Raw genomic sequence first — 27,445 nt, forward strand, 5'->3', positions numbered from 1 at the left:
CACGAACAGAGGGTGATGGAAATACTTGAAGAGTGGTGTGGGGATGGAGCATTCCTTTCCCCTGTTAAAACAGCTCCACTGGCTTCCAGTCTGTTTCTTGGCACAATTCAAAGTGCTGGTTATGACCTATAAAGCCCCATATGGCTTGGGTCCAGGTTATTTGAAAGACCGTATTCTCCCTTATGAGCCGGCCTGTGATCTTCTGGAGAATCCCTTCTTTCAGTCCCACCATCTTCACAGGTGCGCTTGGTGGGAACATGGGAGAGGGCCTTCTCGGTGGCTGCTCCAGTGCTTTGGAACTCTTCCTGGAGAAGCTAGACTGGCTCCCTCCTTGATGGGCTTTCAGAAGCAGGCTAAATCTTGTTTGTTCCAGCAGGCCTTTGGAAAATAATCTGGTCCTCCATCTATGTTAATGACTTACAATTTATTGTGTATTTTAAACGTTTATGTTTTAATTTGTTTTTTTGGGGGGGGTTGTACATTTCTTTTCCTAGGTTTTACAATGTATGTTTTAAACTTTATAAGGCTGCCTTGAGGCCCAGTATTGGGCAAAAGGTGGGATACAAATAAATAAATAAATAAATAAATAAATAATAATAATAATAATAATAATAATTCGGGTACCGAATGCCTGAATAGGGCTATAGTTATTCCAGAGAAATAGTGAATCACCTGATGCAAATCCAGACCGAGATCATCATACTCAAGAAATAGACAAAAAAACCACTCAAGAAATAGACCAAAAACAAAACAAAAAGCAGCAATCGCAATATACTATGGTACCAATTTGCGACTTTTATTTTGAAAGGTCACAACAGGGCAATGTTTGGTACTTAGGAATTATTTCTTTCCAACAGCAGCCCACAGCAAGCACGGCAATCCACTTTTGTAACCCACAAGAGCTTCAGAAGCAGTTTACAATATCAATCTGATAAAAAAGTGTTATCTTAAAGCAAAAACAATCCAAAGAACAAAATAGGTTTAAGGAAACTGATTAGAAACAATGTGCCCAATTCAGATGGAGCTGTACCTGTTGAAATAAAATCATGTGTCCATAGAAAATATATTTAATCATAAAACAAATACATACACTAAAAAATTGAACAGAATGGTCCACAAACATACAACAAACACTAATCCCAAACGTGTTTCAACCCACATGGTCTTCATCAGTGTGTGTGGTGGGGGGGGGGGGAATTAAACAGATTTTAAAAAACTTTTTTTGCCACAAATACAAGAATTTCCAATAGGAACAAAAATTGGCTTTTATAAATCTTCAAAGATATACCAGAAAAGATGGGGGACTTGGCATTCCCTCCTGTCTCCAAGAAACTTGACTCCCAAATTGTATCTGAAGCATAAATAAGGTCTTTAGTTCATGCAGGCTTATAAAAAGCACTGCCTTCAAAAGTATATGCACAGTAGACTTGGGACAGTTTCCAATGTGCCATGCAGTCTACTCTCCCGAGTTAAGTGTGGCACTGAATATTCACAAGCCCTTGCTTATGCTGAAGTGTCTCTCTTGATTGTGACCAGTGCATAATCCGTTGCCTAGCCAAGTAAACAAGGCCTACTTATAGTTCACATGAAATAAACGTTCCAACGGTTGGGAGAAATTAAAAGGTCCAAGTAATGTTCTGAATTCCTTAACAAATATTCGCAGGGTGCTTCCAGCAGGAGGGCATTTTAGCGATATTATTAGAAATCATTGTTCAGCTATTCTGCCTTTCCCTCCTTAATGGATTTTTCCTGGTAAGAAAAAAAGATGGAAGCAGGGGAAAGGAGGACATGGGAGGGTTATAAGTGGAAATTAACATTGCTTGGACCCTTCATAAAACTCCAATTGCACGATAAAAGACTTGTCATGAAGCACCTCCAGTGCACACCCTCTCTTCCTGTAAAGCAAGTTCTTCACCTTTTAGAGAAACTTACCTTGCCTTTTTGATTTATAGGTTCAATAGTTAAGCAGTCAGGTCCAATATCCACAATAGCTCCCATCTGAAACCCATCTGTTGGGTGCGGAGCCCACACAGGCTTCCCGTCCTCCATTTTGAGGAGCTATTTCCTATAGAGAGAAGAAATAACTGTAGGTAAATCTATTGTGCCAAAATATGTGCGTTTCTCCATACAAGTTTAGCTTTATAGATATATTTCAAATATTTGGAGGGGAGAATATTTTAGGACAAGTATTTCTAGAAGCATACATTTACAACCACTTTCGTACCAGGAAAAGACGTCATCACAGCAGCTAAGTGTAATGGATGAGCAGTCATACAAACATATGGAATGATTTACTATCTAGAATCAAAAAATGACGGGGTGTCTAAAATGAGAAACAAGATGACTTGCAATGCCCCCCCCCCCAAATGGGATGAAGTAGTGGCTGCCACAGCAGAATTATTTGGCGGTGAGTACTCAAAGGTGCAGCATTTATTGATGAATCAGCACCAGTTACCACACTTGACAGGAGGTCTGTAGCTACCACTCACTACTTGAAAGCAAGAACTAAAAGAGTATACAGTCTCACTTAGAGCAAGGAAGAGTCTGGCAGAATTTGGAGAGGAATTTAAAACACATTCACAAGACGGGATTAAAGTAATGTGCACTAACTTTAGTCTGCCAAGGTTCTACACACACAAAAGGAAAGAGAGATAACTTATTTAAGAATCATTAACAGAATCTGTTGCATTTCTCAGGGCTTGAGTAAGCATTTCGGAATGCAGGATCCAAGGAATGAACTGGGGGGAAGGGGCTTAATCTGTAGAGTAACTGGAAGTAGGGTAACTTTCAGTCCCCTTATCGGGAGGCTCAAGTTAGAGCAGGATATAAGTATAAAAAATTAAAATTTATTTTCTGGGAAAGGATCATGGACTGTTCTCTTACTGCAAAGAAGAAGCTGTCTTGCAGTTAGCTACATATTGCTTTCATCATATTTTTAATGTTCCAGTGCTTGGGCTTGTTTTGTTGTTTTTAGTTCCTGTTTACTTGACTTGCAACCCCATGTGTACATATACCCAGAAGATTCTCAGTTCACTTCAGGGACCGGATGGAGTAGGCTAATGCCTCAGCAAAACAGATAAAAAGGCAGACATTAACTTTGAAACTCAATATATTAAGGCAGGAGTTATACAGGTGTAAACGGACATGAAGCTAAGACTGAAATCCCCGACACACTGCTTAGAAAGTTACTGCCAAGAAAATACCTGACTCAAACTCCAATATCAACATTTCTTGTGTGTTGAACTAATCGATTGAGGAATGAAAGGGTTAGTTAGGACATTAAAACGAACATTTTATCTTTTAAGATGTACTATATTACATCATATAATATTCATCTGGATCAAGATTATACAGCTTAACATTGATCTAATACACTTGGAAGCTATTTGACTGTCCACTTACACGCTATTACATCTAAAGCTCCCTGCAGTAAGCTTCCATTGGTAATTAAATACACAGAAGTTTCCAGTCTACTTGATTTTTTTCATGTAAAATGTTTTAGATATATGGTTGGATCCAGATTTAGGCAGGTACAACACAAATGGTGGAAGCAGACCTCACTGGCCCTCCCATTCATGGCAGCTTCAGCAGTTCCTTCAAAATGCTACTCAGAGGGCCAGGAGACCCTACTCAAAGGTTAAGCTGTGGTATGAAGAAAGTGAGGTTCCCTGAAATTTGGGTCGAGGAACCTTCACTGAGCAAAACACTTCCATCAACAGATGGCAGAATCAGGATCCAACCCTTATATTTTAAGATCTAAAGATTCAGACCTACATATGATTAACACAACACTCTCACACACAAGCATTACCAGAAAAATATCTATGCACCTGCTTTTCATTTAGGTACATTTCAGCTACTGATTGTCCTGATCCAGAACAGACCATATCTTATGTAGTAATCAAAACAAAAATTCAAAGACTTAGGGTAACAAGAATATATTTGTGAACTGTGTCCACAGCATTTGATATTTCAAAATATTTTTAACTAGTACATTTCTACCCCACTTCCTTTCCAATATGGAAATCAAGGTGGCCAATTTCTCATTCTAACAGCCATTTTTTCCTTGGAAAACCCCCCACCATTCTTCAAAATGCACATACAAAAGCTGTAAGAGCAGACCATGATGCAAATGGCCATGTTTCCCCCACCTGGCCATATAGTCAGCTATGTTTTTTAAAGCATTCTTCTCTTAGGAGCTGCTCCTCAAAATTACTCCCAAGGCAACTTGGGAGTATGGCACCAGAGCTTTTGGGAGATAAAGTCAAGAAAGAGAAAGAACAGTGGATTAACAATTGCTGAGAGACTATAGGTATAATTTGATATGTGAGCAGAAACCAAGCTCATACAATAGATCGCACCCCCTGTACCCCCCAGAAAGCCTATCGAGAGAGTAGTGGGGAGCTAGAAGACATTGAGAAATGGTTCTTACTGGGCTGCAGCGAGAATGGGGAATTGCTGAAATAGGGACCCTTGCATGGATGGTGAAAGATCCCTCTGCCTGACTTTGGACGATTTCCCACTGCAGCCTGGTAAAACAAGTTTCACAAATTTCTGTAGGTGTCCCCCACCTCCTCTGGGGAGGATTTTCTAAGGTGGAGGAGGTGAGAAGGAAAGACCCTTTGCACAACCTGTCTTTCACTTGCACCACATTGGATTTAACCCTATGATTATGTACAAACTTAGCAAGTGCAACAAAGCAACGGTTCCAATCTTGGCAATTCCCTAGTAAGAATAAAGGAATAATACATATATTTTAAAAAATATAATACACATCTCCTACATGGAAGCCCTTCAAACTTCTGACCAAATTCTAATATTTTACGTCTATATTTTTTTCTAACTTTGATTCGACTATATAATATATATCCAATCACTTAGTAGTTAGCAAGCTTCTTCTTGGGCTGTTTTTAGTAGTTCCACAAGCATATCCATGTCTGGATGGGGGTGCTAGGAGTTGTAGTCTAGCACATACCAGGGAACACCAGGTTGGAGAAGGTTCTACTTATTTATTACATTTTTATACCGCCTAATAGCTGAAGCTCTCTACTAAGGCTTGTAATAAGTGAATTTATTTATTCCTCTAATCATTGTATTGTATTGTTGTACATGTTTTTCCCTTTTTGTTTCCTGTATTATTTACTTTATTTCAAAATAAAATCCCACAATTAAAAATGCACACTACACCAAGAGAGAAACAGTAAATACAAACAGCATTCTTCATTTAATCAAGGCCCTTCCCCAAACTGTTTTTCCAATTCCCTCAGTGAGTTTAAAAGCAGTTTTGACAGAGGTTTCGTGGGATTAGCTGCAACATGGAAAATTGCCAATAAAATTCTAGTTCGAACTGCAGCTGCTATGCATATACTAATTTATTTGAAGAGCTTGAATTGAATGAATGAATTTCTACATCTGCCAAGACTCCAACACTTTACTCCAAAAAATGCCCTGGTGAATGTACATGAATACCAACAATTGTACATATTCACACAGAGGCATGGAAAGTCTGCACAGATCATTTAAAGTATCTTTGGCACATAGCTTGGCCAATATGCTTAGTTCCCCAACTGGAGAACACATGTCCAGAGTGGCCAATTGCCATTTTCTGACTGAAACTGTCCACATTTCCATGTGAATATGCACAATAGCATACATTCTCAATTTATCTCACATTAACTACACCGTATGAAGATTTTTGGATCTTTTACCCCCTAATAGTTGGTTGATTCTTCTGATTAAAGTAATCAACCTTTTAATGGAGCCAGCTGTCCCCAACATGGTTTTTCTGTCATTCAAAAACCAAAAAACTACAGTAATATTGGTTTGTGATTAAATAATGGCGACATTTGCACATAACAGTAAATCATAATTTAGCATGATGTGCTTGAGCAGAAAATTACATGTACACTCCCCTGCCCCCTCTTCCCACATGATCGGGAGGCGAAATAAGCCAGAATTCAGTTTTGCTTTATGTGAAAACCAGAAACCATATTTTAAAATAAACTGTAGTTTGTTAAATAAACCAGCAAAAAAATGCAAGTTTTGTTGTTGGCTTGTTTAGAAACTGACTTGAGTACTTTGAACTCAATTTCTGGTTTGCACATAACAGGAAACCAGGAATCTGCTAAACCAGCCTTCCCCAAATGGATGTCCTTCCATTTGCCAGACTACAACTCCCATATTTCCCAGCTAACATGGTCCATGCTTGTTGGGGATTACATGAGTTGTAGTCCCACACAACTGGAAAGCACCAGGTGGGGAAGGTGGAGCTAAAGTGAAACTGAATTCTGGCTTATTTTTCCTCTCGGTCACAAAGAAGGAAGAGAGGGGAGGGGACAGTGCAACGGATCAATCAAAGTTTATTATTCAATGAACAAAAAACCTACGGTTTATAAAACAATGTTAAGGCCCTACACTTTTCCACCAAGCACCAAAAAGCGGGGAAATTGGGAGTTAAGGCTCGCCAGCCTTAACGCCACATCCTCCCTAAGGAGGCAGAAAGTACCAGTGAAATTCTCATTCTGCCAAAGCAGATAAACCATGAGGACAGGATGGAGAATAGGATATGCAGAGGTGACTGTGGGGTTGTGGAAAACTGATGACGAACAACTTAGAGCCACCTACTTCTTTTTTTGTTTAGAGCAGCCCTTCCCCAACCTGGTGCCCTCCAAAGGTGTTGGACTGCAACGATTGATCATTGCAAGTCAGTATGTCCCATGGTCAGGAATGCTGGGACAGCAGGATGGGGAACGTAGGGCGGCGCCTCCAGGCAAGCCCCCCCCCCCACCTCACCCTGCTTACCTGCTCTGTCGTCGTTGGGCCCGGCCTTGAACAGAGTGCCCTGGTGCACCCAGAAGCAAGGCCACACTTGCAGCCTTGCTTCTGGGTGGACCCAGGGGCTCAATTCAAGCCTGGGCCAGGTGACGACGGAGCAGGTAAGAACCCCACACACACACCTGGCCCCTTACCTGGACCTGCTGCCACCGCTGCACTAAGTGCAGCAGCTCCAGCCAACCCCCCTTCTGCCTGGCCCCTTACCTGGAGCTGCCACTGCACAAACTGTCGCACCCCACAACTTGCCTTCTCCGTCATGGCCTGACCCATGCTTGAATTGAGCCCCTGAGTCCACCCAGAAGCAAGGCTGCAGGTGCAGACTTGCTTCCGGGTGGACCAGGGCACTCGATTCAAGCCGGCGCCCAGCGACAACGGAGCAGGTAAGTGGGGTGGGCTGGGGTGGGGGCTTGCCTGGAGCCGTTGCTGCAGTTTGCACAGCAGTGGCAGTGGGTCTAGGTAAGGGGCAAGGCAGGAGGGGGTTGCTTACCTGCTCCATCGTCCCCAGGCCCAGGCTTGAATTGAGGTTCTGGATGGACCAGGGTGCTCAGTTCAAGTCCAGGCCCAGTGACGATGGAACACGTAAGTGGGTTGGGGCTTACCTGGCAGCAGAGCCAGGCAGGAGGGGGTGGGGTTTCTTACCTGCTCCGTCGTCGCAGTCCAACATCTTTGGAGGGCACCAGGTTGGGGAAGGGCTGCTCTAAACAAAAAAAGAAGTAGGTGGCTCTAAGTTGTTCGTCATCAGTTTTCCACAACCCCACAGTCACCTCTGCATATCCTATTCTCCATCCTGTCCTCATGGTTTATCTGCTTTGGCAGAATGAGAATTTCACTGGTACTTTCTGCCTCCTTAGGGAGGATGTGGCGTTAAGGCTGGCGAGCCTTAACTCCCAATTTCCCCGCTTTTTGGTGCTTGGTGGAAAAGTGTAGGGCCTTAACATTGTTTTATAAACCGTAGGTTTTTTGTTCATTGAATTTCATGGCTTTTTGTAAAGGATAATGAGCCCTTCCCTCTTTTAAATGCGGTTACTTTAGTATAGCTCCTGCAGCTTTCACTGTTGTGATGAAAAGGAGATTTCACCAGGTTCTCCATATATACAAATGACACCTGGTGAAATTCCCTTTTCATCAGAACAGTGCACGCTGCAAGAGCTATACTAGAGTAATCAGATACAAAAGAGGTCACGGCTTCTGCAGCTTGCACTGTTGTGATGAAGAGGGGATTTCACCAGGTTCTCCATATATACAAATGACAACTGCTGAAATTCTCTTTTCTATGCAACTGTTAAAGATACAGGAGCCCTGTGCTCCTTTTCATATGGTCACGGGCAGGGGGCTGGTGACTCCGATGTCAGTGAATCCATGGGTACATAAATCCTACAATCCTATGCAAGGTTAGACATAAAATCCTACAATTCTATGCATATACCTACGGATTCATAGAGCCACTGACATCGGAGTCACCAGCCCCACCTTGTGACCATATGCAACGGAGTACAGGGCTCCTGTATCTTTTACAGTTGCATAGAAAAGGGAATTTCAGCAGGTGTCACTTGTATTCATGCAGCACCTGGTGAAATTCCCTCTTCATCACAGCAGTGAAATCTGCAGGAGCTGTACTAGAGTGACTCCATTTAAAAGAGGGCAAGGCTCCTGCAGCTTTCACTGTTGTGATGAAGAGGAAATTTCACCAGGTTCTCCATATATACAAATGATATCTGCTGAAATTTATATTTATAAATATAACTGTAAAAAATTTATATTTTTTACTTAATTAACATTAAAGAATGCACAACCATTGTGCATTCTTTAATGTTAATTAAGTAAAAAATATATTTTTCTCCTGCACCTTTAACTGGTGTGATGAAGAGGGAACTTCACCAGGTTCCCCTCTGCTGAAATTCCCTTTTCTATGCAACTGTTAAAGATACAGGAGCCCTGTGCTCCTTTTCATATGGTCACAGGGGCAGGGGGCTGGTGACTCCAATGTCGGTGGGGCTATGAATCTGTGGGTACATAAATCCTACAATCCTATGCAAGGTTAGACATAAAATCCTACAATCCTATGCATATACCACGGATTCATAGACCCACTGACATCGGAGTCACCAGCCCCACCTTGTGACCATATGCAAAGGAGTACAAGGCTCCTGCCTCTTTTACAGTTGCATAGAAAAGGGAATTTCAGCAGGTGTCATTTGTATGCATGCACCTCCTGGTGAAATTCTCTCTTCATCACAACATTTAAAGCTGCAGGAGCCCTGCCCTCTTGACCAGACACAAAAGAGGCAAGGCTCCTGTGACTTTAAATGTTGTGATGAATCCCAGGTGGATTCCTGCATTAAGAAGTGGGATGGACTAGATGCCCTCATAGGCCCCCTTTTCAACTCTGCTATTCTACGATTCTATGAACATGGGCAGAGTGCATTGCCTGTGGCTGATGTGAGCCAAACATGCAACGATAACTGGAGGGAGGAAGTTCTCCCTAACTGCCAGCTAAATTCCTGCATTAAGAAGGGGGTTGGACTAGATGCCCTCATAGGCCCCCTTTTCAACTCTGCTATTCTACGATTCTATGAACATGAGCAGAGTGCATTGCCTGTTGCTGATGTGAGCCAAACATGCAACGATAACTGGAGGGAGGAAGTTCTCCCTAACTGCCAGCTAAATTCCTGCATTAAGAAGTGGGATGGACTAGATGCCCTCATAGGCCCCCTTTTCAACTCTGCTATTCTACGATTCTATGAACATGGGCAGAGTGCATTGCCTGTGGCTGATGTGAGCCAAACATGCAACGATAACTGGAGGGAGGAAGTTCTCCCTAACTGCCAGCTAAATTCCTGCATTAAGAAGTGGGATGGACTAGATGCCCTCATAGGCCCCCTTTTCAACTCTGCTATTCTACGATTCTATGAACATGGGCAGAGTGCATTGCCTGTGGCTGATGTGAGCCAAACATGCAACGATAACTGGAGGGAGGAAGTTCTCCCTAACTGCCAGCTAAATTCCTGCATTAAGAAGTGGGATGGACTAGATGCCCTCATAGGCCCCCTTTTCAACTCTGCTATTCTACGATTCTATGAACATGGGCAGAGTGCATTGCCTGTGGCTGATGTGAGCCAAACATGCAACGATAACTGGAGGGAGGAAGTTCTCCCTAACTGCCAGCTAAATTCCTGCATTAAGAAGTGGGATGGACTAGATGCCCTCATAGGCCCCCTTTTCAACTCTGCTATTCTACGATTCTATGAACATGGGCAGAGTGCATTGCCTGTGGCTGATGTGAGCCAAACATGCAACGATAACTGGAGGGAGGAAGTTCTCCCTAACTGCCAGCTAAATTCCTGCATTAAGAAGTGGGATGGACTAGATGCCCTCATAGGCCCCCTTTTCAACTCTGCTATTCTACGATTCTATGAACATGGGCAGAGTGCATTGCCTGTGGCTGATATGAGCCAAACATGCAACGATAACTGGAGGGAGGAAGTTCTCCCTAACTGCCAGCTAAATTCCTGCATTAAGAAGTGGGATGGACTAGATGCCCTCATAGGCCCCCTTTTCAACTCTGCTATTCTACGATTCTATGAACATGGGCAGAGTGCATTGCCTGTGGCTGATGTGAGCCAAACATGCAACGATAACTGGAGGGAGGAAGTTCTCCCTAACTGCCAGCTAAATTCCTGCATTAAGAAGTGGGATGGACTAGATGCCCTCATAGGCCCCCTTTTCAACTCTGCTATTCTACGATTCTATGAACATGGGCAGAGTGCATTGCCTGTGGCTGATGTGAGCCAAACATGCAACGATAACTGGAGGGAGGAAGTTCTACCAAACTGCCAGCTAAATTCCTGCATTAAGAAGTGGGATGGACTAGATGCCCTCATAGGCCCCCTTTTCAACTCTGCTATTCTACGATTCTATGAACATGGGCAGAGTGCATTGCCTGTGGCTGATATGAGCCAAACATGCAACGATAACTGGAGGGAGGAAGTTCTCCCTAACTGCCAGCTAAATTCCTGCATTAAGAAGTGGGATGGACTAGATGCCCTCATAGGCCCCCTTTTCAACTCTGCTATTCTACGATTCTATGAACATGGGCAGAGTGCATTGCCTGTGGCTGATGTGAGCCAAACATGCAACGATAACTGGAGGGAGGAAGTTCTCCCTAACTGCCAGCTAAATTCCTGCATTAAGAAGGGGGTTGGACTAGATGCCCTCATAGGCCCCCTTTTCAACTCTGCTATTCTATGATTCTATGAACATGAGCAGAGTGCATTGCCTGTGGCTGATGTGAGCCAAACATGCAACGATAACTGGAGGGAGGAAGTTCTCCCTAACTGCCAGCTAAATTCCTGCATTAAGAAGTGGGATGGACTAGATGCCCTCATAGGCCCCCTTTTCAACTCTGCTATTCTACGATTCTATGAACATGGGCAGAGTGCATTGCCTGTGGCTGATGTGAGCCAAACATGCAACGATAACTGGAGGGAGGAAGTTCTCCCTAACTGCCAGCTAAATTCCTGCATTAAGAAGGGGGTTGGACTAGATGCCCTCATAGGCCCCCTTTTCAACTCTGCTATTCTACGATTCTATGAACATGAGCAGAGTGCATTGCCTGTGGCTGATGTGAGCCAAACATGCAACGATAACTGGAGGGAGGAAGTTCTCCCTAACTGCCAGCTAAATTCCTGCATTAAGAAGTGGGATGGACTAGATGCCCTCATAGGCCCCCTTTTCAACTCTGCTATTCTACGATTCTATGAACATGGGCAGAGTGCATTGCCTGTGGCTGATGTGAGCCAAACATGCAACGATAACTGGAGGGAGGAAGTTCTCCCTAACTGCCAGCTAAATTCCTGCATTAAGAAGTGGGATGGACTAGATGCCCTCATAGGCCCCCTTTTCAACTCTGCTATTCTACGATTCTATGAACATGGGCAGAGTGCATTGCCTGTGGCTGATGTGAGCCAAACATGCAACGATAACTGGAGGGAGGAAGTTCTCCCTAACTGCCAGCTAAATTCCTGCATTAAGAAGTGGGATGGACTAGATGCCCTCATAGGCCCCCTTTTCAACTCTGCTATTCTACGATTCTATGAACATGGGCAGAGTGCATTGCCTGTGGCTGATGTGAGCCAAACATGCAACGATAACTGGAGGGAGGAAGTTCTCCCTAACTGCCAGCTAAATTCCTGCATTAAGAAGTGGGATGGACTAGATGCCCTCATAGGCCCCCTTTTCAACTCTGCTATTCTACGATTCTATGAACATGGGCAGAGTGCATTGCCTGTGGCTGATGTGAGCCAAACATGCAACGATAACTGGAGGGAGGAAGTTCTCCCTAACTGCCAGCTAAATTCCTGCATTAAGAAGTGGGATGGACTAGATGCCCTCATAGGCCCCCTTTTCAACTCTGCTATTCTACGATTCTATGAACATGGGCAGAGTGCATTGCCTGTGGCTGATGTGAGCCAAACATGCAACGATAACTGGAGGGAGGAAGTTCTCCCTAACTGCCAGCTAAATTCCTGCATTAAGAAGTGGGATGGACTAGATGCCCTCATAGGCCCCCTTTTCAACTCTGCTATTCTACGATTCTATGAACATGGGCAGAGTGCATTGCCTGTGGCTGATATGAGCCAAACATGCAACGATAACTGGAGGGAGGAAGTTCTCCCTAACTGCCAGCTAAATTCCTGCATTAAGAAGTGGGATGGACTAGATGCCCTCATAGGCCCCCTTTTCAACTCTGCTATTCTACGATTCTATGAACATGGGCAGAGTGCATTGCCTGTGGCTGATGTGAGCCAAACATGCAACGATAACTGGAGGGAGGAAGTTCTCCCTAACTGCCAGCTAAATTCCTGCATTAAGAAGTGGGATGGACTAGATGCCCTCATAGGCCCCCTTTTCAACTCTGCTATTCTACGATTCTATGAACATGGGCAGAGTGCATTGCCTGTGGCTGATGTGAGCCAAACATGCAACGATAACTGGAGGGAGGAAGTTCTCCCTAACTGCCAGCTAAATTCCTGCATTAAGAAGTGGGATGGACTAGATGCCCTCATAGGCCCCCTTTTCAACTCTGCTATTCTACGATTCTATGAACATGGGCAGAGTGCATTGCCTGTGGCTGATGTGAGCCAAACATGCAACGATAACTGGAGGGAGGAAGTTCTCCCTAACTGCCAGCTAAATTCCTGCATTAAGAAGTGGGATGGACTAGATGCCCTCATAGGCCCCCTTTTCAACTCTGCTATTCTACGATTCTATGAACATGGGCAGAGTGCATTGCCTGTGGCTGATGTGAGCCAAACATGCAACGATAACTGGAGGGAGGAAGTTCTCCCTAACTGCCAGCTAAATTCCTGCATTAAGAAGTGGGATGGACTAGATGCCCTCATAGGCCCCCTTTTCAACTCTGCTATTCTACGATTCTATGAACATGGGCAGAGTGCATTGCCTGTGGCTGATGTGAGCCAAACATGCAACGATAACTGGAGGGAGGAAGTTCTCCCTAACTGCCAGCTAAATTCCTGCATTAAGAAGTGGGATGGACTAGATGCCCTCATAGGCCCCCTTTTCAACTCTGCTATTCTACGATTCTATGAACATGGGCAGAGTGCATTGCCTGTGGCTGATGTGAGCCAAACATGCAACGATAACTGGAGGGAGGAAGTTCTACCAAACTGCCAGCTAAATTCCTGCATTAAGAAGTGGGATGGACTAGATGCCCTCATAGGCCCCCTTTTCAACTCTGCTATTCTACGATTCTATGAACATGGGCAGAGTGCATTGCCTGTGGCTGATATGAGCCAAACATGCAACGATAACTGGAGGGAGGAAGTTCTCCCTAACTGCCAGCTAAATTCCTGCATTAAGAAGTGGGATGGACTAGATGCCCTCATAGGCCCCCTTTTCAACTCTGCTATTCTACGATTCTATGAACATGGGCAGAGTGCATTGCCTGTGGCTGATGTGAGCCAAACATGCAACGATAACTGGAGGGAGGAAGTTCTCCCTAACTGCCAGCTAAATTCCTGCATTAAGAAGGGGGTTGGACTAGATGCCCTCATAGGCCCCCTTTTCAACTCTGCTATTCTATGATTCTATGAACATGAGCAGAGTGCATTGCCTGTGGCTGATGTGAGCCAAACATGCAACGATAACTGGAGGGAGGAAGTTCTCCCTAACTGCCAGCTAAATTCCTGCATTAAGAAGTGGGATGGACTAGATGCCCTCATAGGCCCCCTTTTCAACTCTGCTATTCTACGATTCTATGAACATGGGCAGAGTGCATTGCCTGTGGCTGATGTGAGCCAAACATGCAGCGATAACTGGAGGGAGGAAGTTCTCCCTAACTGCCAGCTAAATTCCTGCATTAAGAAGGGGGTTGGACTAGATGCCCTCATAGGCCCCCTTTTCAACTCTGCTATTCTACGATTCTATGAACATGAGCAGAGTGCATTGCCTGTGGCTGATGTGAGCCAAACATGCAACGATAACTGGAGGGAGGAAGTTCTCCCTAACTGCCAGCTAAATTCCTGCATTAAGAAGTGGGATGGACTAGATGCCCTCATAGGCCCCCTTTTCAACTCTGCTATTCTACGATTCTATGAACATGGGCAGAGTGCATTGCCTGTGGCTGATGTGAGCCAAACATGCAACGATAACTGGAGGGAGGAAGTTCTCCCTAACTGCCAGCTAAATTCCTGCATTAAGAAGTAGGATGGACTAGATGCCCTCATAGGCCCCCTTTTCAACTCTGCTATTCTACGATTCTATGAACATGGGCAGAGTGCATTGCCTGTGGCTGATGTGAGCCAAACATGCAACGATAACTGGAGGGAGGAAGTTCTCCCTAACTGCCAGCTAAATTCCTGCATTAAGAAGTGGGATGGACTAGATGCCCTCATAGGCCCCCTTTTCAACTCTGCTATTCTACGATTCTATGAACATGGGCAGAGTGCATTGCCTGTGGCTGATGTGAGCCAAACATGCAACGATAACTGGAGGGAGGAAGTTCTCCCTAACTGCCAGCTAAATTCCTGCATTAAGAAGTGGGATGGACTAGATGCCCTCATAGGCCCCCTTTTCAACTCTGCTATTCTACGATTCTATGAACATGGGCAGAGTGCATTGCCTGTGGCTGATGTGAGCCAAACATGCAACGATAACTGGAGGGAGGAAGTTCTCCCTAACTGCCAGCTAAATTCCTGCATTAAGAAGTGGGATGGACTAGATGCCCTCATAGGCCCCCTTTTCAACTCTGCTATTCTACGATTCTATGAACATGGGCAGAGTGCATTGCCTGTGGCTGATGTGAGCCAAACATGCAACGATAACTGGAGGGAGGAAGTTCTCCCTAACTGCCAGCTAAATTCCTGCATTAAGAAGTGGGATGGACTAGATGCCCTCATAGGCCCCCTTTTCAACTCTGCTATTCTACGATTCTATGAACATGGGCAGAGTGCATTGCCTGTGGCTGATATGAGCCAAACATGCAACGATAACTGGAGGGAGGAAGTTCTCCCTAACTGCCAGCTAAATTCCTGCATTAAGAAGTGGGATGGACTAGATGCCCTCATAGGCCCCCTTTTCAACTCTGCTATTCTACGATTCTATGAACATGGGCAGAGTGCATTGCCTGTGGCTGATGTGAGCCAAACATGCAACGATAACTGGAGGGAGGAAGTTCTCCCTAACTGCCAGCTAAATTCCTGCATTAAGAAGTGGGATGGACTAGATGCCCTCATAGGCCCCCTTTTCAACTCTGCTATTCTACGATTCTATGAACATGGGCAGAGTGCATTGCCTGTGGCTGATGTGAGCCAAACATGCAACGATAACTGGAGGGAGGAAGTTCTCCCTAACTGCCAGCTAAATTCCTGCATTAAGAAGTGGGATGGACTAGATGCCCTCATAGGCCCCCTTTTCAACTCTGCTATTCTACGATTCTATGAACATGGGCAGAGTGCATTGCCTGTGGCTGATGTGAGCCAAACATGCAACGATAACTGGAGGGAGGAAGTTCTCCCTAACTGCCAGCTAAATTCCTGCATTAAGAAGTGGGATGGACTAGATGCCCTCATAGGCCCCCTTTTCAACTCTGCTATTCTACGATTCTATGAACATGGGCAGAGTGCATTGCCTGTGGCTGATGTGAGCCAAACATGCAACGATAACTGGAGGGAGGAAGTTCTCCCTAACTGCCAGCTAAATTCCTGCATTAAGAAGTGGGATGGACTAGATGCCCTCATAGGCCCCCTTTTCAACTCTGCTATTCTACGATTCTATGAACATGGGCAGAGTGCATTGCCTGTGGCTGATGTGAGCCAAACATGCAACGATAACTGGAGGGAGGAAGTTCTCCCTAACTGCCAGCTAAATTCCTGCATTAAGAAGTGGGATGGACTAGATGCCCTCATAGGCCCCCTTTTCAACTCTGCTATTCTACGATTCTATGAACATGGGCAGAGTGCATTGCCTGTGGCTGATGTGAGCCAAACATGCAACGATAACTGGAGGGAGGAAGTTCTCCCTAACTGCCAGCTAAATTCCTGCATTAAGAAGTGGGATGGACTAGATGCCCTCATAGGCCCCCTTTTCAACTCTGCTATTCTACGATTCTATGAACATGGGCAGAGTGCATTGCCTGTGGCTGATATGAGCCAAACATGCAACGATAACTGGAGGGAGGAAGTTCTCCCTAACTGCCAGCTAAATTCCTGCATTAAGAAGTGGGATGGACTAGATGCCCTCATAGGCCCCCTTTTCAACTCTGCTATTCTACGATTCTATGAACATGGGCAGAGTGCATTGCCTGTGGCTGATGTGAGCCAAACATGCAACGATAACTGGAGGGAGGAAGTTCTCCCTAACTGCCAGCTAAATTCCTGCATTAAGAAGTGGGATGGACTAGATGCCCTCATAGGCCCCCTTTTCAACTCTGCTATTCTACGATTCTATGAACATGGGCAGAGTGCATTGCCTGTGGCTGATGTGAGCCAAACATGCAACGATAACTGGAGGGAGGAAGTTCTCCCTAACTGCCAGCTAAATTCCTGCATTAAGAAGTGGGATGGACTAGATGCCCTCATAGGCCCCCTTTTCAACTCTGCTATTCTACGATTCTATGAACATGGGCAGAGTGCATTGCCTGTGGCTGATGTGAGCCAAACATGCAACGATAACTGGAGGGAGGAAGTTCTCCCTAACTGCCAGCTAAATTCCTGCATTAAGAAGTGGGATGGACTAGATGCCCTCATAGGCCCCCTTTTCAACTCTGCTATTCTACGATTCTATGAACATGGGCAGAGTGCATTGCCTGTGGCTGATGTGAGCCAAACATGCAACGATAACTGGAGGGAGGAAGTTCTCCCTAACTGCCAGCTAAATTCCTGCATTAAGAAGTGGGATGGACTAGATGCCCTCATAGGCCCCCTTTTCAACTCTGCTATTCTACGATTCTATGAACATGGGCAGAGTGCATTGCCTGTGGCTGATGTGAGCCAAACATGCAACGATAACTGGAGGGAGGAAGTTCTCCCTAACTGCCAGCTAAATTCCTGCATTAAGAAGTGGGATGGACTAGATGCCCTCATAGGCCCCCTTTTCAACTCTGCTATTCTACGATTCTATGAACATGGGCAGAGTGCATTGCCTGTGGCTGATGTGAGCCAAACATGCAACGATAACTGGAGGGAGGAAGTTCTACCAAACTGCCAGCTAAATTCCTGCATTAAGAAGTGGGATGGACTAGATGCCCTCATAGGCCCCCTTTTCAACTCTGCTATTCTACGATTCTATGAACATGGGCAGAGTGCATTGCCTGTGGCTGATATGAGCCAAACATGCAACGATAACTGGAGGGAGGAAGTTCTCCCTAACTGCCAGCTAAATTCCTGCATTAAGAAGTGGGATGGACTAGATGCCCTCATAGGCCCCCTTTTCAACTCTGCTATTCTACGATTCTATGAACATGGGCAGAGTGCATTGCCTGTGGCTGATGTGAGCCAAACATGCAACGATAACTGGAGGGAGGAAGTTCTCCCTAACTGCCAGCTAAATTCCTGCATTAAGAAGGGGGTTGGACTAGATGCCCTCATAGGCCCCCTTTTCAACTCTGCTATTCTATGATTCTATGAACATGAGCAGAGTGCATTGCCTGTGGCTGATGTGAGCCAAACATGCAACGATAACTGGAGGGAGGAAGTTCTCCCTAACTGCCAGCTAAATTCCTGCATTAAGAAGTGGGATGGACTAGATGCCCTCATAGGCCCCCTTTTCAACTCTGCTATTCTACGATTCTATGAACATGGGCAGAGTGCATTGCCTGTGGCTGATGTGAGCCAAACATGCAACGATAACTGGAGGGAGGAAGTTCTCCCTAACTGCCAGCTAAATTCCTGCATTAAGAAGGGGGTTGGACTAGATGCCCTCATAGGCCCCCTTTTCAACTCTGCTATTCTACGATTCTATGAACATGAGCAGAGTGCATTGCCTGTGGCTGATGTGAGCCAAACATGCAACGATAACTGGAGGGAGGAAGTTCTCCCTAACTGCCAGCTAAATTCCTGCATTAAGAAGTGGGATGGACTAGATGCCCTCATAGGCCCCCTTTTCAACTCTGCTATTCTACGATTCTATGAACATGGGCAGAGTGCATTGCCTGTGGCTGATGTGAGCCAAACATGCAACGATAACTGGAGGGAGGAAGTTCTCCCTAACTGCCAGCTAAATTCCTGCATTAAGAAGTGGGATGGACTAGATGCCCTCATAGGCCCCCTTTTCAACTCTGCTATTCTACGATTCTATGAACATGGGCAGAGTGCATTGCCTGTGGCTGATGTGAGCCAAACATGCAACGATAACTGGAGGGAGGAAGTTCTCCCTAACTGCCAGCTAAATTCCTGCATTAAGAAGTGGGATGGACTAGATGCCCTCATAGGCCCCCTTTTCAACTCTGCTATTCTACGATTCTATGAACATGGGCAGAGTGCATTGCCTGTGGCTGATGTGAGCCAAACATGCAACGATAACTGGAGGGAGGAAGTTCTCCCTAACTGCCAGCTAAATTCCTGCATTAAGAAGTAGGATGGACTAGATGCCCTCATAGGCCCCCTTTTCAACTCTGCTATTCTACGATTCTATGAACATGGGCAGAGTGCATTGCCTGTGGCTGATGTGAGCCAAACATGCAACGATAACTGGAGGGAGGAAGTTCTCCCTAACTGCCAGCTAAATTCCTGCATTAAGAAGTGGGATGGACTAGATGCCCTCATAGGCCCCCTTTTCAACTCTGCTATTCTACGATTCTATGAACATGGGCAGAGTGCATTGCCTGTGGCTGATGTGAGCCAAACATGCAACGATAACAGGAGGGAGGAAGTTCTCCCTAACTGCCAGCTAAATTCCTGCATTAAGAAGTGGGATGGACTAGATGCCCTCATAGGCCCCCTTTTCAACTCTGCTATTCTACGATTCTATGAACATGGGCAGAGTGCATTGCCTGTGGCTGATATGAGCCAAACATGCAACGATAACTGGAGGGAGGAAGTTCTCCCTAACTGCCAGCTAAATTCCTGCATTAAGAAGTGGGATGGACTAGATGCCCTCATAGGCCCCCTTTTCAACTCTGCTATTCTACGATTCTATGAACATGGGCAGAGTGCATTGCCTGTGGCTGATGTGAGCCAAACATGCAACGATAACTGGAGGGAGGAAGTTCTCCCTAACTGCCAGCTAAATTCCTGCATTAAGAAGTGGGATGGACTAGATGCCCTCATAGGCCCCCTTTTCAACTCTGCTATTCTACGATTCTATGAACATGGGCAGAGTGCATTGCCTAGAAAAGGGAATTTCAGCAGGTGTCATTTGTATGCATGTAGCACCTGGTGAAATTCTCTCTTCATCACAATGTTTAAAGTCACAGGAGCCTTGCCTCTTTTGTATCTGGTCAAGATGGCAGGGTTCCTGCAGCTTTAACTGTTGTGACGAAGAGGGAATTTCACCAGGTTCTCCATATATACAAATGACACCTGCTGAAATCCCCTTTTCTAGGCAACTGTTAAAAATGCAGGAGCCCTGTCTTCCTTTTCATGTGGCTAGGGAGGCCATATGCAAAAGAGTACAGGGCTCCTGTTTGCTTAATAGTTGCATAGAAAAGGGAATTTCAGCAGGTGTCATTTGTATGCATGTAGCACCTGGTGAAATTCTCTCTTCAACACAACATTTAAAGTCGCAGGAGCCTTGCCTCTTTTGTATCTGGTCAAGATGGCAGGGTTCCTGCAGCTTTAACTGTTGTGACGAAGAGGGGATTTCACCAGGTTCTCCACACCCCCCACCCACACACACACTCCACACACACCCACACCCCACACACCCACACACACACCTCCACCCACACACACCACACACACACACCCCACATCCCCCACCCACACCCACACATCCACCCCCCCACACCCCACCCCACCCCACACACACCCCACACACACACACACACCCACATCCCACACACCCACACACACCCACACCCCACACACCCCACACCCCACACACCCCACCCCCACACCCCACCCCCACCCCCACCCACACACCCCACCCACACACACACCCCACACACACACCCCACACACACCACCCACCCACACCCCCCACCCATACACACACTCCACACACACCTCACCCACCCACCCACACACCTCCACCCACACACACCACACACACCACCCCCCCACATCCCCCACCCACACCCACACATCCACCCCCCCACACCCCACCCCACCCCACACACACACCCACACCCCACACACACCCACACACCCCACCCCCACACCCCCACACCCCACCCACACACACCACCCCCACACACACACTCCACACACACACGCACCACCCACCCACACACACACCTCCACCCACACACACCACACACACCACCCCCCCACATCCCCCACACACACCCACACATCCACCCCCCCACACCCCACCCCACCCCACACACACCTCCACCCACACCCCCCCCCACACACCTCCCCACACCCCCACACACCCCACACACACCCCACACACACACTCCACCCCCCACACACACCCCACACACCCACCCACACACACACAACTCCCCCACACCCCCCCCCCCCACACACACACACGCGCGCGCGCGCCGTGGGAGAAGAAGGACTTCCCTTACCTTCCTCTTGCTGCTCTGGTGGGGAAATGGGCTTCCCCGACGGAAACAGAAGTGCCGTCACTTCCGTTTCCGTCGGGGAAGCCCATTTCCCCACCAGAGCAGCAAGAGGAAGGTAAGGGAAGTCCTTCCTCTTCTTCCCCCTCTCCCCCGCCCAAGTCGGCTGCGTGTGTGTGTGAGTGAGTGAGTGAGTGAGTGATTGACTCCCTAGCCTCCGGCCGCTGCCGCGGTTGGCAGCAGCGGAGACCAGGGAATCAATCTCTCTCTCTCTCTCTCTCACACACACACACACACACACACACACCAGCGGCGCGGCTCTTCCCTGCCCTCGCCGCCGCAGTTCGAGCTGCGGCGAGGCTAGGGAAGGTCCCCCCGCACCCCCACCCCAGCGACGCGGGGGCCCCTCTCCTCCCCCCCCTCCGCCCAAGTCGACTGCAGCCCGGGGTTTCAAGTGAGCGCCCGGCTTGCTTTCGGGTGCAGCCGGGCGCTCAATTGAAACCCCGGGCTGCAGCCGACGGACAAGGTGAAACCGGGGGGTGGGGGGCGACTTCTCCCCCCCCGATTTCCCCCCCCCCCCGCTACGCCTGGGCCCGCCGCTGCACGAATGCAGCAGCGGCTCCAGGCAAGCTCCCCTAACCCCACTTACCTGGCCCGTCGCGCTCTCCCTGCTCTCCGTTTCCCTCTGGGGATTCTGATGCTCACGCGCATGCGTGAGCTTATCAGATTCCCCATTGAGAAACATGGGGATTTTAAAAATTAATTAAAAATTGATGGAACGGTCTTTTGAAAAAAGAAAGGCCATTCCATCAATCGGATGGATAGGGGAATTTAATCCTGTTTTTGGATTCCACCGGGAGGCTTCCCCTTTTGCGCTACGAGTGCGCAAAAAAAAAGTCGCCACCTCTGAGGAAAACAAAGCAGATTGTGACGGACAGAGTTTCTCTCCCTTTTTCTCCTTTAAACTCCCACCCAGACCTCAATATTTCAGGAATCTCCCTGAAACGCGCAGGGAATGTAAAGCCAGCATTTCTTTCTGGCAGTACCCGCGTTTCAGAAAGATTCCTGAAATATTTTTCATTTTAGGGTCCTAGGTTCCCCTCCCCCCCCCCGCTAAATAAATATAATGGTGGAATGCTCAACTTACTCATCGGCCTTAACAACAGGAATCACTACAGTGATTCCTGTAATACAGCCACAGAACTGTTCCCTGGAGGGGGGAATGAATGAGCCCAAGCTTTCACATAGGGTACTTTCTTCTTATACATGTAATGCTAAGCCGTGATTTACAGTTACATGTGAAAACTGTCATTGGCCCTGTTCAGAAAACACCTTTAACCACGGTGTCTTTTTGCCTTATTCACCATGGTTAAAGCCGTGGTTTAAGGTGACTTCTGAACAGGGCCAATGTTTCAAAGTAAATATCCTACCATAGTACTAGCTATTGCCCTTAACAGCACCTCAGTTACTTCAAAAAAGTAGTTCCTTATTTATTTGCTGCCTGCATATCAGCAGTACACATAAAGGCTTCATTGTCTAGGAACCATGAGATAAGCTTCTCCAACCTAGTATCCTTGAGATGTTTGGGGCTTCAACTCCCATCAGCCCCGGCCATCATGGCCAATGGTTAGGAAGGCTGGGAATCGTAATCCAAAACATCTAGAGTGCACCAGGTTGGAGCAGGCTGGACTATATTATGTAGCAATGTCCCCAGCTTCCTGTCCCTTTCGTTTTCACTCCTGTGCGTAAGGAGAGACATACGGATCTTCAAACCAGACAGAGACAACAGGAGTAAAGCTCCACCTTTTCCTGCTGGATGGGTGGACTTGGCTCATCCGAGTTGTTCCCCATTGATTAGTGACAGTTGCCCTCCATCTCTCAACTGCAAGGGTGGGAAAGGGAATAGGGCTGCCTTCGCTTCCAGAAACACATCCTGTCAAGCTGCAAAGAAACTGCCCCAGCTGCCTGAGGCAGCCCATTCCAGGCACTACTGACAGGTTGCCTCCCTTTATTTAATTAAATTTTGTATTCTGCTTTTTACCCTGGAGGGTGAGGATGCTGGCCTTTTCACCTCAGGCAGCAAAATGGCTTGGTCCAACCCTGTTTCAACAATGGGGCTGCCGGAAGCACCACTATTCCCCACCCCTGGCATTGGAACTAATGACAAGGGGACGCCTGGGTGAGATGGTTGGATTGCTTGTCAACATTAGTAGGCCTTACAGACATGCAGCACTGGCGCAAAAGATCCACCTCATCACATCAAAGCAACCCAAAGAATCACAGATGCGCCACAGAACTGACTTATTGCTGCTGCTTCTGTATTTGCCATTATGTTATGTTTAAACATGTTTAATTGTTAGCTTTGATAGTGATATTTTTACTGATTTTGACAGAATACTTACATTTGATATAGTTACCTGTTTTGAATATAGGTAATAGGGAAATGGGATATAAACATATCAAATAAGCAGAACACATATTGTTATACTCACTTAAGGGTGAAAAGAAATAATAGGAACTAAAAATCATGGCTGGCTGGGGGGATGCTAGGAATTGTAATCCAACACATCTGGTGGGCACTGGGTTGGGGAAGACTGTGCTAAGCTGTGATTTGGCATTTTGTATGCATCTGAATTATTCTACAACTCAAATTTTAGTTCCAACTGTTCCTTTTCCCCCACACACAGTATATCCAAATTAGCTTTGTGAGGAGGAAGTCTGCCTTTCAGTGTCTAGTCCATTCTGAAGACTTGGGGAAGGTCCATCTATTGAGGACAATCAACTAGCACTCTCCCCAAAAAATTTTTAAAGAAATTCACCCAGCAACTGAGTCATGGATTATTAAGGACGTTTCAGCAGACCTTCTGGTTCCTTCAACCCTCTCCTGCTCAAACTCCAATCTGACAATGATGAATGTCATATCACATTAAAAATCAGTGACGAGGGGGGAGGATTCTCAGCAGCTACCACACTGCAGAGGTAACATTAAATTGGGCCTGAAGATCCCCAAAACAAAATGCTTTAAATTAGCTTTGGAGGAAGCATGGGGAGGAGGTGGCCGGAAGGGATGGGAATACCTTTAAGATCAGGTGATTTGGTTTGAAACTTCAGTCATGCCAGTTTAAGATGCATGAAACCACTGGCTGTTTATTTTATTCATTGTATTTGTTTCCTTATTTAGGCCTGCTCGATTACGGCCTAGTGTGAAAATCATGGCTCAGCACTCCCAACCTTCTGAAAATATTTATTCCAAACATAAACCCTTAAATCTGAGATGTGGTGGGCAGCCTCTTCAGTGCTGGCACCCCAGGTCTGGATGGAATGTGCTCCCTAAAAAGGCTGGCTTGCATCTTTGTTTCTCTTGTGCCAGGCAAAAAACCTTTTATTTTCCTAGACTTTTTAAACTTTTGCTGATCAATTTTATTTGGATGCTGCTTTTAGAGAGATGCTGTTTTTAGCTTACTTGAACATATTAAGTTACTCTGCAGCGTTTTTAATATTTTACCGTAAGCTGCCCTTATGATGTATTTGAAGGCAGAAATATAAACCTAAATAAATATGTTCAAGATTAAGCCTGCATTGTGTTCCCACTAGAGCTTCAAACCTGAGGATCTCCCTATACCCCATTTGGTGTACATGGACAAATACATGTGCCATCCTCATGCGACTTGCACATAAATAAGGTAGTGTACTGATAGGAATGATCCACATTTATTCTTGGTAACCAAGTCTAATTAACTTAATTGCACATGCTCCTTGTAGAAAATGAAGCCAGCTTCCACAGTGTCCCTTTAATTTGCTAGGAGTACCTTACAAGCAGTACCTTAACAAGCTATCTTTTGCTAGCTAAATCCTTTGGCAGCTGGTGTGGTGGTAGTGGTGAAAGATATGTTTTAATGTTTAGCAGAGTCAGGCGTGGCAAGCAAAGGAGAGAGAACCTGCACTACTGCATAGTTTTAAACTGAGTTTTGAAACCAGAATTAATTGTATATTAATTATTTAAACCTTTGTGGTGAGAAGAATAGAGTGAACATCACAGTTAATGAAATGAGAACTGACGAACTACACTTGATATTAGGTATTGCTTTTCAAGCAATCAATCACAGAACCATTCAACAGGAATGTAACTGAAATCATCTATTCCAAATTCACTGACCTAACGTAAGGCAAGAATCCAATCTTCTTACCTCCTTCCGGAATTGTCCCGCGTGTCCAAATGGCCAGCATGACATCCGGGATGGGAGGTGGGACATTGCGTGAGTGGAGGCGGCCATTTTTTAAAAAGTGACAGGAGCTGGAGCGCATTCGCGCTCCAGTGAAAGGTAAGTGGGGGGAACCTGCTCCCCCACCCCCGATTCCTCCCAGCCCAGCTCCTTTCCTCTACTGATCCCCATTAGTCACGGGGAGGAGGGAAGAAGCCAGGATGGGCGGCCACACACCTCCCACAGTCTTGGGATGATCCCGAGACTGCAGGAGGAATCGGGTTTTCCCAGGGATTATTGATCCCTGGGAAAACACGTGCTCATCCCCCCTGCCTCTGGGAGCCCCTGTGCATACGCCATCCTGCCACAACCGGCATAGCCTGGGTGTGGGGGGGCTGTTGCGGGTGGGGACAAGAGGAGACGCTGGAGCCAGCCACGGACTGGCAACCAGGCTGGGTCACGTGGCCGGGAGGGAATGAGAGGAAACAAAACTGCTGTTTCCCCTAAAATGTGACCCAGTTTAAATACAATACTTGGTGTCGTCTCTTTATTTCTTGCCTCCACTCACCGCAACATTTGGACACACAGGGACTCAGCCGTGACCAGCCTGCATTTTCAGGCTGGTTTAGAAAAGGCCTTAGACTAGAAATACAGTGATGGCTGCATAAGCTTTTGGTCCATAAATGGCATTAATTATGAACACAGAAAAGAGACTTTAGCTTTTGCTATTAAAACTGATATTTGCAAAAACTATAGTATTCAAGCATGAACACATTGTTCACAAAATTCAAATATTGTGTATCCATAATGTGAAATCAAGTTTGGTTTATGTTAGCTTGGAAGCCTTCAGCTACATTCCAAGAAGTTCACAACACCCGATTAGCCTGGTCATGTGTGCTCAGCAACATAAAGCAAATCTGTTGGAACAACATCTGTATTCAGTAAGATTTGGCTGGTGGCCACATTTATTTCTTTATTTAGAACTTTATATATCTGATATATGCCACATTTTCTTTGAAATGTTTTGAAATCAGTCTTTACTTTGGGCACCAGTTGTTATCAGAACTCCAGACACTCAGTAGCCACAGTAGCTCCAGGGTTGTTGTAGAGGTCAAGGAGCAGATTACTTCTACTAGGACTCTAGAAAACTCCAAAGTTTTGCTAAAATAAACAGGCATACAGTTCTATGAATGATCATAGCTCTCTGAAATATTGGCAAGTACACTGGGCCTTAAGAAACTATAACTTTTACTAGCCTCTCATTTATTTTGAACTTTCTTGGAGAACAGTATTTATCTCAGACAACCACAAAACCAAAGGAACATTGTACTAGGGAAAGGCACACTGCCAGGTGTTTAAGTAGGTTGTACCAAGCAACACCCTGACATTTAACATGTATAATCTCTTAGCCAGACCTACAATAAAAGGTCAGTTGTCTGAGGAAGCGGTTACTGCTTAAATTCCAGTTCCACACATAGGATCTTCTTCAGATCTTGAATTCATTTGTTTACTCAAAAGACTTCTTTTACACGGACAAGACAGACTATTTCTTTCTTGGCCACCACATTTGTGTTCAACAGTTGAGTCATCAGCTATTGAAGTTAAACCAGGTTGCCCGCATTGGCTTCTTTAGTATCATTTTAACATGATAGAAGGTTTTGTTTGTTTGTTTGTTTTGGTACTTTTCAGATTGTCTTTACACAATCTAGGACACGAACCCATTAACATTACCCAGTAATAAGCAAGTTAAAAAGTGGGGGAAAGAAAGAAACCACTGTAGAATAATCCAGTTTCTACTGATTACATCTGGTAATCAGGGTTACTATGGTCAGATTTCACTATGGATAATTTTAGAAGGCACTGTATGGATGCATTTGATTAACACTTCTTTTAAACCTTGATTATGCAACATATACAAGTATATGAATCACCCAAACGGAAGTCACACATGTCCCTTCTGATCAGCTACTCAGGCCTAAACAGCCAATTAGATCCAAACAGCCTCCTATCTGGAACCTGGGTAAACAGCCAAGTTCCTCTGACCCTCTTGTTAATTAAGGAGTGTATTGTGCCATTATCCTTTGACAATGAATTCCACAAGTAATTGCACGTTATATGAAAAGCATACCTTTTCATTGGCTTAACCCCCATTTCCTTTAAGTATACACAGAAAAACATGAGACACCATTTATTCAAAACATCCCTCTTTTGTTGTTGTCAT

General features: G+C 45.8%; 1 protein-coding gene across 5 annotated transcripts in view; it reads right to left on the reverse strand.

Moving 5' to 3' along the window:
* MYO6 (myosin VI) overlaps positions 1-27,445 on the reverse strand; it is a 153,836-nt gene that overhangs the window by 96,247 nt on the left and 30,144 nt on the right. For all 5 annotated transcript variants that reach the window (XM_063124932.1, XM_063124931.1, XM_063124930.1 and 2 more), the window contains exon 2: positions 1,933-2,065. In XM_063124932.1, coding sequence (XP_062981002.1) covers positions 1,933-2,049 — 117 coding nt within the window. In that variant the 5' untranslated portion in view covers positions 2,050-2,065. The remainder of the gene's footprint in view (positions 1-1,932; positions 2,066-27,445) is intronic.

Source organism: Elgaria multicarinata, chromosome 4 (genome assembly GCF_023053635.1).
Source record: "Elgaria multicarinata webbii isolate HBS135686 ecotype San Diego chromosome 4, rElgMul1.1.pri, whole genome shotgun sequence".
NCBI classification, from domain to species: domain Eukaryota; kingdom Metazoa; phylum Chordata; class Lepidosauria; order Squamata; family Anguidae; genus Elgaria; species Elgaria multicarinata.